This window comes from Myotis daubentonii, chromosome 1 (assembly GCF_963259705.1).
Source record: "Myotis daubentonii chromosome 1, mMyoDau2.1, whole genome shotgun sequence".
Classification (NCBI taxonomy): Eukaryota; Metazoa; Chordata; class Mammalia; order Chiroptera; family Vespertilionidae; genus Myotis; species Myotis daubentonii.
In genome coordinates, this window is record NC_081840.1 from 129,034,900 (window position 1) to 129,050,235 (window position 15,336).

The 15,336-nt window shown below is 37.2% G+C and overlaps 1 protein-coding gene across 1 annotated transcript in view; it reads left to right on the plus strand.

Annotated features, from left to right (window-relative positions):
• The window catches only part of LOC132234599 (putative coiled-coil domain-containing protein 144C), a 53,988-nt gene that overhangs the window by 38,258 nt on the left and 394 nt on the right, over nt 1-15,336 (plus strand). The window contains exons 8-12 of the mRNA XM_059695707.1: nt 1,014-1,188; nt 3,297-3,737; nt 7,041-7,147; nt 9,495-9,624; nt 14,682-14,963. Of these exons, the coding sequence (XP_059551690.1) occupies nt 1,014-1,188; nt 3,297-3,737; nt 7,041-7,147; nt 9,495-9,624; nt 14,682-14,963 (1,135 nt within the window). The remainder of the gene's footprint in view (nt 1-1,013; nt 1,189-3,296; nt 3,738-7,040; nt 7,148-9,494; nt 9,625-14,681; nt 14,964-15,336) is intronic.

Sequence of the window (15,336 nt, forward strand, 5' to 3'; positions counted from 1 at the left end):
ACCTTCTTTGTCTCTTGTTCCAGTTTTTGGCTTAAATTCTGTTTTGTCTGATACCGGTATAATTACAACTGTTCCCATTTGCAAGGAATATCCTTTCCATCTCTTCGTGTTGAGCCTTTAAGTATCTTTAAGAATGAATTGAGCCCTGGTCTGTGTGGCTAGGTTGATTGGTGGGTCATCCATTATACCAAAAGTTTATAGGTAGATTTCCAGTCAAGTTTGATATCTGGTCTGGATATGAATGGTAGGCAGCCAATGAATACATTGGCTGCTTCACATTGATGTTTCCCTGTCTGTCTGTCTGTCTGTCTGTCTGTCTCTCTTTCCATTCTCCTCTTTCTAAAACCAATGAGCATAACCTCGGGTGAGGATTAAAAGGTTTTAAAAAAAATGAATGAATTGAGTCTCTTGTAGGCAGCATATAGTTGGTTCTTATTATAATCCATATAGACATTTTATGCCTTTTTTCTTTATTGAATTTATTGAGGTGCCTTTGGTTAACAACATTATACAGGTTTCAATTATGCAGTTCTATAGCACACTCTCTGTCCACTGCATTGTGTGTTCATTACCCCAAGTCATCCTCTGCCTTTTGATTGGAGAAGTCAATCCATTTACAAAGTAATTATTGACAGGTAATGACTTACAATGCTATCTTGTTGTTTTCTGGCTGTTTTGTAGTTCCATTGTTCCATTCTTCCTCTCTTGAAGCCTTGCTCTGTGAACTGAAGATTTTCCATAGTGTGGTTTGATTTCTGCTCTTTATCTTTTGTGAATCTGCTGGAGGTTTGGCTCTGTGGTTACCATGAGGTTTACGCAGACATCATCCTCTATAATAAAGAGCTAACATGCTAATTAGACCAAATAGCAGAATGACCGTCCAGACGACCTTCCGGAGGAAGCCGTGGGCTGCGAGGGCTGAGCCCCTTGCAAGAGTTTGTGCTTCTTGCCTCTGGTGTAAATGTGACAGGCTCTCTTATGATGGTCACAGCTTTGCTTATATTTACCTGCAGATCTACCATAAGAGAAGAAAAAGGGAGGAGGCGAGAAGCTGATCTGTTATGTGAAAAAAATAGGGTGCAGTCAAGAAAGGAAGAGCACTCTATTAAAAAAGTTGAAATGAACCCACAACTTGAAACCACTATTAGAACACAAAACATCACACTGGAGATTATAACAGAGAATGAGGTAAAATTATCTTTGGGAAAAAATCTCTTATTTCTAACAGTACTTCATCAATATTTATATCCCTTTAATTTTAATGTATATTATTATGTTTAAAGCAAATCAAAAAATGTCATCTCATTCAAAATCTGAACTTTGACATTTATGACTAAAATTATTATTTTATTACTAGTCATGGCATGTAACAGATGCTCTGTGTATGTTTTCTGAATGAAGAAATGGAAAATAAATTGAGCTTATTCATTAACATAAATGTTAACCTTGGCTTTTAAAAAATGTTAACATACAGGCTAAATTGCTTGAGACTGTGATGGAACTATTCAAATGTTCATAAAGAAATTTTATTTCAGAATACTGTATGTTTGCTCTATGACAAATCTGGCAATCACTTAAAATTTGACTTTTTCATGGAGAGGAAAAATCACTGTCTAAAACAGGCTACTTCCTTTTCACAGTTTGTTTAAGGTACTGCTCTTAAGCTTAGGTTATATTTTAATGGTATGAGACCAAAAACTCAATGAAATGTGTCCTTGGGTCGTAGAAGAGTGAGATTACACTCAGAGCCAACTTTCTCAAGAACAGAATGCCAGAATATTACAAGATGGAATTCTGACCAAACACCTTTGCAAACCAAAGGAGATAGAAATAGCTTATAAGAAAATGAATTCTGAGATAGTTTATTTAGTCATTTTCAAATGTGTGTGAGTATGCATGGGTGTGTATATATTTTAAAAAAACAATACTGTACATATGAAAACTAAGGAGGATTTAGAAAGTGTGTCTGTGTGTGTGTGTGTGTGTGTGTGTGTGTGTGTGTGTGTGTGTGTGTGTGACAGGGGTGACATTTTGGGTCCATTAGATAAAATGATATTGTTAATTAAAATCCACTTGTCTCCAACGGTCAAGCAGTGACTTCACAATGGCCTCATCTTAAGGGGAGGCTTCTAATATTTTCCGTAGGAATCAATGTGTTGTCATGATCTCAAAGATATTGTTACTAACAACAGATGTTCCAAATTTGGGCAGTGATTTTATTTCCTTGATATATCAATAGAGAGGTTAGTTTTCACTTCCACTGATGGAATGGAGGAGGGTATAACCAGTTCAAAGATGATATTTTAGATGTCATTCTTCTACTTTTGAGAAAAGTAACAATTTGTTCTAAGTAGTATCCCATTTTAATACAAGGGACTTCTGAAGAGAATGGCATGCTGTAATATATACTTAGTGACAACTTATTGATAAGTATCTTATTCCTAGTAAAGTAGTTCAGTGTATTCCTTCCCACCACCCCCCTACACACATTTCACATTTAATACTACTTTAAACATCATGAATAAGAAATGAAAGTTATTGCAGCAACAAAAAACTCATGATTTTCTAAGACGACTCTGTACATTTTACCTTATTCATCATTTGTTTTTTGAAACATAGGCTTCTTTTGTGTTTTTATATCCACACTGGAGAGGAACTATGGACTGGTGCAAGAGCACGAATTGTGGAGTCTGAAAACCTGGGGAAAATCCTGAACTTGTTTATCTTTTTAACCCCTCCATTCCAGATTGTGATAACTGAATGAGGTCATTGATGGATGTAGAAGTGCTTAGGAAAATGCTTGGTTATCAGTTGTTCATGGAGGTAGTCTTTATAACTGTCTAGGAATGTATTAGAAAAATAGAATATCTATGGGATAATATTGGGGGAAAAATTTTAGGAAATTTAGTTTATCCTAATATATGGAGGGTTAATACTCTTACCTTGGAGCAGCTGTGTGTTCAGACTGTAATCTCAATTTTTAAGTGTAGAAAGAGTTAGTAATCAATTAATGCATTCTGGATTTGTGGTGATTCAGGAAAACCCTTTCCAATTTGAGACTCTTATAATTCTCTTGTGATATTTTTCATTTTAAAAATTCATAATTGTATATTAAATTTTTGAAATTTAGAGATGATGTGCTTGGAAAAAGAGAATTGGATCTAACTCTATTTTTTCCAAGGGATACCTACTTATTGCAATTTTTAAAATTATAATCATAGTTATTCTTTAATTTCAGAAGCTACCATGGCATGTTTTTCAATGTTGTAGCTAAAAGTCTCCTTTGTGTTATTTAGGTTTCTGAGAGTTCTAACAAAGAAGAAAGTCTATTGCATGAAAATTGCATGTTGCGGGATGACAATGCCAAGCTAAGACTAGAAATAGACACAGCAGAAAATCAGGTCCAGGAAATGGGGAAAAAATGTTTTGAGGAAATTTCAATTGTCAAAGTAAAGAATGACCGTCTTAAAAAGACATTAAGAAAAACAGTATTTCAACACAATAAGCAGCTTGAAGTTCTGAGAGCTGAGAATACTGTGCTAAACAGTAAACTGGAGGATGAACAACAAAAGAGAGGAAGACTGGAAGCAGAAGTTGAATCATACCGGTCTGGACTGGCTACCGCTGAACAGGATCATGAGCGTTGTCAGACATCAAAAGAAGACCTACAACTTACTTTCCAGAGAGCAAGAGATGAATGGTTTTGTACGGGAAGGTCATTCTACATACCAGTTGAAGTAGGCATATCTTTCATTTTCTCTCACTTGGAAATATTATGAAAGCATGAAAATGTTCAGATCATTGTAATATGTACATCCACAAATGACAACTAAAAAAATTAAATCTAGGTCCACTAATGGATATTTTAGAAATATTGATATAATTCACACATTGTATAATTTGCCTATTTAAATTATATGACTCAATATTTTAAACATATTCAGAGAGTTGCGCATCTATCACCTCAGTCAATTATATAATATTTTTATCACTCCAGAAACAAACTCCACACCACTTAGCAGTAACTACCAGTTCCTCGCAAAAACCAGTCTCATTTCTGTCTCTATTGATTAGCTTATTCTGGATATTTCATATATATGCAATCACAGAAGCTGTAGTCCTTTGGACTGGCTTCTTTCCCTTAATGTCATATTTTAAAAGTATGTCCATATTATGGCACATAACAATATTTTATTTATTTCTTTTTATTGCCAAACAATACTTCATCACGTGGCTCTTCCACTTATCCATTTATCAATTGATGGAAATTTGTATTGTTTTCACTTTTGGGCTGTTAGTAATTCAACTATGAGCACTATTGTACAAGTCATTGTGTAAACATAGGTTTTTCTCTTCTTTTCATCAGATTTTTATCCTCTGAGATAACTGGGCTGATTTCAGCATCTCTCAGCCTTTACTCATGCTGTCCATTCTGTCTTTTCAGTTTCTTTCCCTCCTGCCTCATCCTATATCTATTCGGACCTGGCTCCCAATCTCCCCTCCATGAAGCATTCTCTGTTTCAACTCTCACTGACCTCATTCATTTCTGCACTTGTCATCTCATTTGTGCGGAATGCTTTAGCCCTGAATTTTTCATTGTCTTAATTTTCTTCCCAAGAGATAATCTTATCTTTCTATGTCTTAATTTGTCTGTGGGGGATATTATTTGATATAAGTGTACCTATCTTTGTATAAATTGAACACATTTGAGCTTAACTATTTTTAAGATTCAACTAAATACTTTATATCACTGGCAGTCTTGGAATTCAAACCCAGATATTTGTTCAACAAACACAGTGTTGAGGTAAAGAGTCTGCATTGGCAAGAAGAAGATAGCTCTAGCTTTCCCAAGCCTTCAAACAATATAATTGAGATAACATGTGAAAAGAACTTCAGACTTTTATTGGTCAGGTCTTTATGAAATAAGAATTTATTATTTTTAAAGGCAAATAATTGATCATCTGCCACTTGCAAACAAACATTTGCATTATAAGAGGCAAACAAGACAGAAAATACTGGTCAACATCCTAACGGTGAAGGTGCCCCCAAACTCAGAACACAGCAGTAGTACACTCAAAGTAACGCCAATAAGAATCAACATAAAACGTACAAGCTTAGCAATCTACAAGGGCAATCCAGGTCACTCATGGTTTATGAGTGTGTGGTTGAGGATATTGTTTATGAGGAGCAAGAAGGGAGAAAGAAAAGTACAGATGACCTCAGTAAAGGGGTTAAGGCTGGAAATGTTGATTAGGGAATCTGGTTTGAAGTGTTGAGATTGAAGGATCTCTGAGAGAATTTTAAGAAGGGAATAGACTGCTTTCTGGAAGTCTGTTTCTATTTTGCTTGGTAGTTCACTTTGTTCATTAAATTCCATGTATGAGTGAAATCATATGGTACTTGTCTGCTGCTCATGGTGGTGGTGTTGGGGGATGGTGTAGGGATGGAGCAAAAAGAGAAAAAATTAGAACTCATGGACATGGACAACTGGTGATTTCCAGGTGTGTGATGGAATTGGGTGGAGATGGAAAAGGCCATAGTGGGGAATACATCGTGATGGAAAGAAAATAAAAAAGAAGGTAGAAAAGAAATTAAAAATAAAATTGTGAACCTGGGCGCTGAACCTATGGGAGGCCAATATAATATCTTACCTTCTTTTGTTTGTTAGAAATTTTCCATACTAAAAGGTGAAAAAAACACCCCATTGTCTTTGGTGACCACTGTCTCTATCCACTGCTGGACTGGAGCTCCCCTAATTTATTCTTCAGAGTATTCCTCTTCTGTGTATGTCTGGGATTTGATCCTATCAGCTTTCGGTCTTTTAGGGATTCTTTGTTAGATGCTATTATCTTTCTGTCCTTTTGAAATTCCTCATAATTTTGGTTGTATTGATTATATACTTATTTTCTTATGCTAAGTACATAATCTCTAGTCCTTATCTTTAGCTTAAGTATTCAAAACAAAGGTCATCAAGTTATAAAACCAGGTATTGAGTTTCTTAAACTTGTTACATCTCCCTTCAACCTCAATGTAGTTCTAGTCTGTGGCATTCAGCAGGGTGAAGAAAAATAAACATGGTACCACTTCCTTCCCCCCCAAAACCAACAAAAATAAATGAATAAAAAAGCAATAAACAGAGTAGAAGACTGTACATCATGTTTACTGTTTAGAAATGAAGTGCAGTTGAGGGACTGTAGGGACAGTGGGTATGTGATCACTGTTATCAGTCGCTGCTGAGAAGTGAAGCATTAAAGGACTAAAATAAGATGACTCTCAAAAAAATTTAGTGAAATTATGGGATTGAAAGTCAGCTTCTTATGTAAAAAAAAATAAATAAGATTGAATGGTGAAAATATGGATATGTGGGTGAGACCTTGCATTAAAAAATGTTATATTTTAATGGATGGGGACAACAGGATGACAGAAAAAGCTACAAAAATCAAGTAAAAGTTATGTTTTTATGTAATATAGAGAAGACATTTTATTTAAAGAGGAAAGTGTTTAATACAAAAGTAGAAAATGAAACCTATGAAAGAAAGCTTACAGAGAATGAGATTCTACCTCATCCTAAAGTCAGATTACCACCATAAGGTAATGGGGACTGCATGGGAAGTTTTCAAAGATTACCTTAGTAAGATGTGATTTAATTGAACCTGGAATATCTTGAACTATTGATGAAAATGTATCTAGGGCATCTTTAGAAACTAAAAGGTCAATGTAGCCTTAAAAAATATTTTAGCCCTTAGTATTTTTTATATCAAAACCTCTGTTTTCACCAACTTTGGCAATTTAATTTCCAGAAAGAAAGTGGTGAATATGCGAAATCAATTTAAGGTGCTGTAAGAAGTCATTATTTTTGAAATCTGTCATATTGGCATCAAGTTTATAAACTAGATTTTATAAACCTGTCTACTACCTTTTATAAACTTGTCTACGCATGTTATTCATGAATTCATTAGAAATCATATTTTTTTAAAAAGAAGAATAAGTCTCTAGATTTTTAAAAATAATTTTCTTTCAAATATTTTTCAAAGTTTCAGCACAAAAAAGAAGAGTTAAAGAAATATATTGACTTAAACATATTTCTGCAACAGAGGTTGCAGCAAGAAGAAAATGAAATTGGTGATTTAGAAAAAGAGATTACCGGGTAAGATTTTAATATTTCAGAGCATTTCTGCCATGAATTAAGATTTAACTGTCATTTTACATTATTAAAACTGAAATACAAATTTATTTCCTCTGTAATTTCTATAATTAAATTATCCTATTTAAAAACTTACTGGAGAAACACACAGCACAATCTGAAACTTCATTGAGGGCCATGATATTGTACTTACTCTTTTATGATTCCTAAAACCATAATGAGGATGCCTTTGCATATCCTGTCAACTGTTCTTTTCATATCTACCTTGAATTTTTAATTCTGCAACATATCTGCTCTCTCTGGTGATATTCCCTTCTTCTCATAGTATGCATCCCTTCTGCACTCAAATCTATCAACAGTAATAAAAGAGAAAAATGGTAATTGGTGTATGACGATACCCTTTTCATTGGCTAATCAGGGCTATATGCAAATTAACTGCCAACTAAGATTGGCAGTTAACTGCCAACTAAGATTGGCAGTTAACTGCCAACAAGATGGCGGTTAATTTGCATATGTAGGCACAATGCAGGGAGGCGAAAGGGAAAGCAGGAAGAACCCCCCTGCCACTGACAGTGATCGGAAACCCAGGGGGGAGCTAAGAGCTGGGGGGCAGGGCAAAGGCAGCCCTGGGGCCGCGTTTGCCCTGCCCCCCAGCCATGATCGGAGAATCAGGTGCCTTTTCCGCCCTGGCCATTGATAGCAGGAAGTAGGGGTGGAGCCTGCGATGGGAGCTGGGCAAGGTCAAAGCTGGCAGTCCCAGGAGCTAGGGGTCCCTTGCTTGGGCCTAAAGCAGAGCCCACGATCGTGGGGCCGCTGCAGCTGCGGGTCCCCGCTGCCCGGGCCGGACGCCTCAGCCAGAGGCATCCTGCAGGGGCAGGGGCAGAGCCCGCGCGATCACGGCGCCCCCCGCTGCCACTGCAGGTCCCCGCTGCCCGGGCCCGACGCCTAGGCCAGAGGCGTCAGGCCTGGGCAAGGGGCCGATCCTGCGATTGGAGGGTGATGGGGGTCAACGCCTGAGGGCTCCCAGTATGTGAGAGGGGGCAAGCTGGGCTGAGGGACACTAACCCCTACACACACACCCAGTGCACGAATTTCGTGCACCGGGCCCCTAGTGTATATATAAAAGCCTAAGTGACTGTTACTACTGGTTGTCTGAACAACTGGTCCACTGGTTGCTATGATACCCACTGACCACCAAGGGGCAGATGCTCAATGCAGGAGCTGCCCCCTGGTGGTCAGTGCACTCCCACGGCCAACCTCCCGCTGCTGGCCTATCTCCCACAGTCCCTCCCCTTGGCCAGCTCCTATCGGCCCCAATTGGGACTGGGCAAGATGGCCAAAATCAGCCCCAATCACTGGCCAGGCCGAGTGATGCCACCTGTGCACGAATTCGTGCACCATACCTCTAGTAATTTAATAACTAAGCCTATCTGTGTCACTGTTTAATGATGCCAGTAATTATCTTGATTTGGCTTATGTTTCTTTCTCTTTTTTTAGTTATAAGAGATATCACAAATACAAAATGTTTGTATGATTTAAAGAAGAAGCTGGGTAATCCTGTGTTTATCACTCATAGAAACACAATGGCATCTTTCCCATGTCTGGGGAGCCCCCACCTGGCTTCCTTTCTGCTTATTGGCTGAATTCTTAAGTTTGCTCCTTGATTCTCTCAGTGTGTTTCCTCTCACTTTACTGTCTTTCTCTATATTATAACCCTTTCATTTTCTTAACATTGTGCTAGCAAAGATCTCTTCTTAAAACAGTCTTGAAGAGACTATTTCACATTATCTCTCTGATTTCCCTTCTTCTAAACCCCTACCTCTTTCTGGTTTCCCGTTCCACTTACACTTCAGAGATTCTTCTTTCCTGCTTCTCCTTCTGTTTTGAATGATATCCTTGATGTTGGTAATTTTCTTCCTCCTTGTAGACTATTGTCAGTAGGTACCAAAAGGTATTTTTGTGTCTTTTCAAAACATTCACATGTAATTATGGTTTTGTTTTTCACCTTGGATACTGATTTCTGGTTCCTAGTTGATCTTTAATAATAGATTAATGTTTTATATTAACATAGTCAAATGAATATTAATAACTTATTTATAAGGACTCTATATAGTTACAATATTAACTATATATCCATATCACATATGTCATGACTTTTTTCATTTTATTTACAGAAGATTATAATTTAGCTAGTATGCTTTCAGCCAATATTAGATTAGAACAAATGATAGCATCATAATTTATAGATTTGCTTATTTTATATGATTTTATAAACATAATATCTGTTTAAATAATAATTAAATATTTATTCTTAAAGAATTTGACATACCCATTTTGTGTATTTCTTCAGAATTAAGGAACATTTAAAAGTTATAAAAAAGAAATTAAATGAATGTGATCATGAAGACCTTAGTTTCCCTGGAGATTCAAAACCAAGTCCAGCTGACATGGAAATTCAGTCTGAAAAGCCAAAACAGAAGGTAATTTTAAATCAGTTTTGTGACCTAAAATTCACCTAATTTGGGGAAATAGATATCATTCAATGCTTTAAGTAGTGAAATATAGGTTTTTCTGTTAATTTTATAGACTTGGTATCAGCTTTTTCTTTGTCACTTTTCTATAAAAAGGGCCTACTGTTAACTATCTATGTCAGCAATTCTCAACCCCTTTGGTAATTGAACAACCCTTTCACAGGGTTCGCCTGAGACCATTCTGCATATCAGATATTTACATTATGATTCATAACAGTAGCAACATTATAGTTATGAAGTAGCAATGAAAATAATTTTATGGTTGGGTCACAACATGAGGAACTGTATTTTAAGGGCCAGAAGGTTGAGAACCACTGCTCTATGTCTTGAACCCTGGCACCAGCACCAAGTCCAAAAAATTTTTGGTGGCAGCTTTACTGAGTCATAATGAACATACCATGCAGTTCACTCATTTAAAGTGTACAGTTCAGCCTTGACTGGTTTGGCTCAGTGGATAGAGCGTAGGCTTACAGACTGAAGAGTCCCAGGTTTGATTCTGGTCAAGGGCATGTACCTTGTAGGGTGTGTGCAGGAGGCAGCTGATCGATGTTTCTCTCTCATCGATGTTTCTAACTCTCTATCCGTCTCCCTTCCTCTCTGCAAAAAATCAATAAAATATATTTAAAAAATAAATAAAGTGTGCAGTTCAGTGCCTTTTTCTGTATTCAAAGAGTTACACAGTCATCATCACAGTCAGTTTGGGGAAATTTTCATCCCCCTAAGAAGTAGCCCAGTGCCCTTCACCAACCACCCTGTGCCAGCTTCCACTTCCCCCCTCTTCCTGGCGCTCAGGAACACTACTGTCCTCTCAGTCTCTCTAGATTTGTCTGTTCTGCACATTACATATCAGTGGAATCACACAGTAGGTGCTCCTTTGTGACTGCCTTTTTTATGTAGCGTAATGTTTTCAAGGCACATCTCTTTTGTTGCACGTATCACCAGTACTTCATGCCGGTTTATTGCTGAATAGCGTTTCATTGCATGAAGCGACCACATTTCTTAAAATCTATTCATCATTTGATGAACCTTTGGGTTACTTCCACTTTTTGGTGGTGTTACTAATTCTGCTATGAACATTCATGTCCAACTTTTTATGTGAACATATTGTTTTCATTCTCTTGGGAATATAATTATAAATGGAATTGATTGATCAGATCTTTAACCTTTTGAGAAACTGCCTGATTGTTTTCCACAGTGGCTGCACCATTTGCATTTAATTGATGGTGTATGAGGGTTCCAATTTCTCCACATTCTTGCCAACACTCGTCATTACTTTTTTTTTTTATTATTGTGGCCATTATAGTGGGTGTGAAGTGGCATCTTATTATTGGTTTTGATTTGCAATTTTCTAATGACTAGTGATATTCACCATCTTTTGACATGTATATATTCTTTGAAAAACTATTCAATTCCTTTGCCCATTTTTAATTGAATTGTTTTTGTATTATTGAATACAAGAGTGCTTTAAATGTCCTACATACAAATCCCTTATTAGATAAAGGATTTCCAGATATTTCTTCCATTCAGTAGCTCACCCTTTGAGTTTCCTGATAGCACAGACGATTTTGATTTTGATGAAGTCCAGTTATTCTATTTTTGTCTTTTTGTTTCACATCTAAACTTGAAGTAAGGCAGAGGGGACATTGTATTTAAACGGTGCCAAATCCAGTCATGAAGATATACACCTATGTTTTCTTCTAAGTCTTTTATAGTCTTAGCATTTACATTTTAAGTTAACTATTATGTATGGTCTGAGATAGAGGTCAAATTTTATTCATTTGCATGTGGATATCCAGCTGTCCCTGGACAATTTGCTAAAAAAACTATTCATATCTGATTTATTTGTTTGGCACCCTTGTCAAAAAGCAGTTGGCCAGAAATTGGATTAAGGTTTGGATTCTCCCTTCTACTTCACTGATGAATAAGTCTGTCCTTATGCCAGTACCAAATCAAATTTTAAGAGTATCTTTCCCAGTCATCTTGCATAGTACCAGCTGTTTTATGTAATAAAAAAAAGTCAGTGTAGTGGAATGTTTTTACCTGTACTTTTATGGAGATTTCTTGTTTCTTGATAAAGCTTATGGCCAGCTTATGTTTTGCTGACTCTGTGACATGATGGGAAAGTAGGCTTACAAAGATAACACCCATTCCTTTATTTTCTGCATTCAAACCTTCAACGTCTAACCCAGTGCCTCCCACTTCACTTCCATTTCCATGAAATCCTAGTAACAGGATCTGCTGACTTAGCCATTTCCTTCATTGTGTTTAACTCATAATTCATAGACGCTGGTAGGTGTCACTGCCTGGGGAGGAGAAGATTAAAATCTGGACTGTCGCCTTTCCTCTTTAGAAATGCCTGACTTGAAGTCTCAAATTTTATTTTACTTTAAAATATATATATATATATATATATATATATATATATATATATATATATATATATTCACACACACACACACACATTTATTTATTTATTTATTTATTTATTTATTTATTTATTTCAGAGAGGAAGGGGGGAGAGAGAGAGAGAGAAAGAGAGAGAGAGAGAGAGAGACATCAGTGATGAGAATCATTGATCGGCTGTCTCCTAAGTGCCCCCTACTGGGGATTGAGCCCACAGCCCAGTTATGTGCCCTTGGCCTGAATGGAACCCATGACCCTTCAGTCTGCAGGCTGCTGCTCCATCCACTGACCCAAACCAGCTAGGGCTGAAATCTCAAAAGTTTAAAGCCAATTTGTTTCCTATGGAGAAACACTGTGGTGTAACATACAAGCAAGCTTGAAGTAAGCTAGAGATATTGTATTTAAATGGTGCCAAAAGGCATTGCAGTTGTTTTGCCACTGAGATTTAAAATGATTTCATAATCCTCTCTGTCTCCTCACTGAGGAAAGGAAAGCTTAGTCCTGACCTTGGAGTGCTTCTCTGTGGCCCTTGGCTGTTCCCTCTGAGACTTGCTCTGTCCTTTTCATAAGAAATGGCCTGTGCTTGCAGCTCTTTTTACAGCCTGCTTCCTCCCTGCGGAACATCTGAGGCCCACAGGCTCTTTTGATTGTGTACTGTCTCTGTCTCCCTTCAGGAGGCCAAGCTAGCATTCTCTTAGGAACTTCGAGTGTCTGTCCAGTTAATTTTATTGGGGTTCATGGCATTAGAAAAGCCACCTCACCACTTGTTTTCAGATCAGCTCTTCACCTGGGCTTCCTGAAGGTGTTGTAGGACAGTGCCGTTAAAATTCTTACATTCTGAAAATCCTTTGAAGCACCACATAAATATTTCTTCGCTCTTAAGGGTTTTATAAGTCTTGGCTTCATCCTTCGAACATGTTTTCTGGACACCCTGGATTTGATGTTAGCCCACAAGCCATTTCTTTATTTTAGGATTATTTGACAATTGGACATGTGGGAGAAGGTATAAACGGGAAATAGATATTTTTAAACCGGTAAATGGGGTCCTTTTATATTTATTTGTCTATTTTTAGCTTATGTTTCTCATCGATTTCACTTTCAGCTGCTTCCTAGCGAGAATCCCTGTCATCTTCCTTTCAGTGTCATTGTGTTCACTTGCCCAGAAGCCCTTGCTGTCAGCCTCCTCAGGGGCCATCAGGCCTCCACTCATCCTTTCTTGGAGGCCCTTTTGGTTTTCATGCTCATGCTTCTCTACATTATGTCAGGTTCCACCTGTCCCTGTTTAGAGGTGCTCCCATATGTGTGTGTTTCTTTTTTAGTACCAGCACTCTATTTTTAATGTCAGTATCTGTGCCAGTTACTTATTGCTGCTTAGTAACCACCTCCAAACCTCGTGTCTTAAAGCAGCATTTACTTGTTCACAAATCGGCAGTGAGGCCAGCTCATTGCTTTTCCACTTGCCATCAGCTGGGATGACTTGAAGCTGGGAAGTGGAAACATCAAAGGCTTGTTCATTCACGGGTTTCTCAGGTGCAGCGGGCTTTTGGCTGGGACGCTCGCTGGGGCAGTCTCAGCTGGACACCTGTGTGAGGATGACCATGTGGCTTGGGCTGCTTCGTTCTTCACAACATGGTGGCTGGGTTCCCAGGGTGAGCTTCCCTGGGGAGAGAGTCCGATGGCACCCAGACATAGCAGTCACACAGCAGTCACCATCTCCTATTCACCAGAACCCAGGTAGCACTGAGGCCAGCACCTATTTCATGGACAAGTGCCAGAGAATCTGGAGACGTGCTTCAAAAACTCGACATCCCTCACCTTGTCTTACCAAATAATCATTGTATTTGAAGGAAAGTAGTTCTTCCCAAGTCATGATCACAGACATTCCAGCAAGTTTGTTTTTGTTGATGATATTGTGTTTGCTTAATATGTTCTCTTATTGTATGGGAAGTAACAAAGAATTTCAAGATAGCACTATTGGATCAAGCCCCCATCCCCATTTTTTTTTTATTCTAAAAAATGTAGGGCTCATCTCGCTAAACTTTTACAGTGAGAGATGTAATTTCTCAGTAATGCAGGGAATAATTTCTTTTTGGAATGCAATTCAAATTAGCATCAAACGTTCATAGTTCAATAAAAGACATATGACATTAGAGTCTATATTTATAAGATTAATTAATTAGTCTCATTTCGAAAGTCTTATTTTGTGAGGCATTTGTTGACTCAGTCCTGAATATCTGAATACCATATCCCTAAAACTTTTGTGTAAGATTATGAAGTGTTAAGATGGGGGAAGAGATATGAGACTTTCTATTCAGGAGCAATGCATAGTCATTTTGTGGAGGAAAGACATGAAACAGTCATAGAAAAAAAGAGTATAAAATCAAGGGCAGAAGAGATGTTGTGTGGCAAAGATGACAACAGTAAATACATTTTTGTGACTCCTGGTTGTTTTAACTTTGGTCTTGATTCTGAGTAATTGAAGGTTTCACATTCTAAGACCCTACCAGAGTATAGGTAACATTTTATTGCCACTGAATTCATTGCAAAATTTCATACTGGTGTCCACACCTTCATAACCAAACTATATTCTTTTATTCATGCAGAATGATGAGCTTATAGCAAAACTGCAACCGTCATCTTCAAAATGCATATGTCTTGATGAGGAAAAGACACCTCAACAGGAGTTATCAATGGAAGCACTTCTAAAGAGACGTGAAGAACTGAAGGATAGAGTAAAGAAGGCGAAACAAGAAAGAGTAAACCTCAGAAATATAGAAACGAATATGGTAGAAATCTGTGAATTAGAAGACTATAAAAAGAAGCTTGAAGAAAGAGCAAGGCGGGATGTAGAAGACAAAGCAGAAAAAGTCAATTCACTTTTACAGGTTAATTTTTTTATTTATTTTGCTTTAATTCATTTCACTGCAAATTACCTTTCGGATAAATACAGTATTTTTGCCTTTCCTTTACTCCCTTTAATAGCAATTTATTTTGTAGATTTCTGGAAGGAAGGTGGCATTTGTTTTTCCTTTTCATTATTTTAGTTTCCAACATTATCACTAAATTGATCTTTCCAAATGATCCTTCATTTTAGTTTTAAGACCAGTTGATGTAAAATAAGACTATTAGGAAGAAAAGGTAAAAAACATGATTTTAAAATTGTACCATACTCTTGAATTAAGTTATATTTTTTAACTTTTAATATCTTACACTGATTCTATTATTCTTTGAATTATCAGATTACATGCGTACTAATAG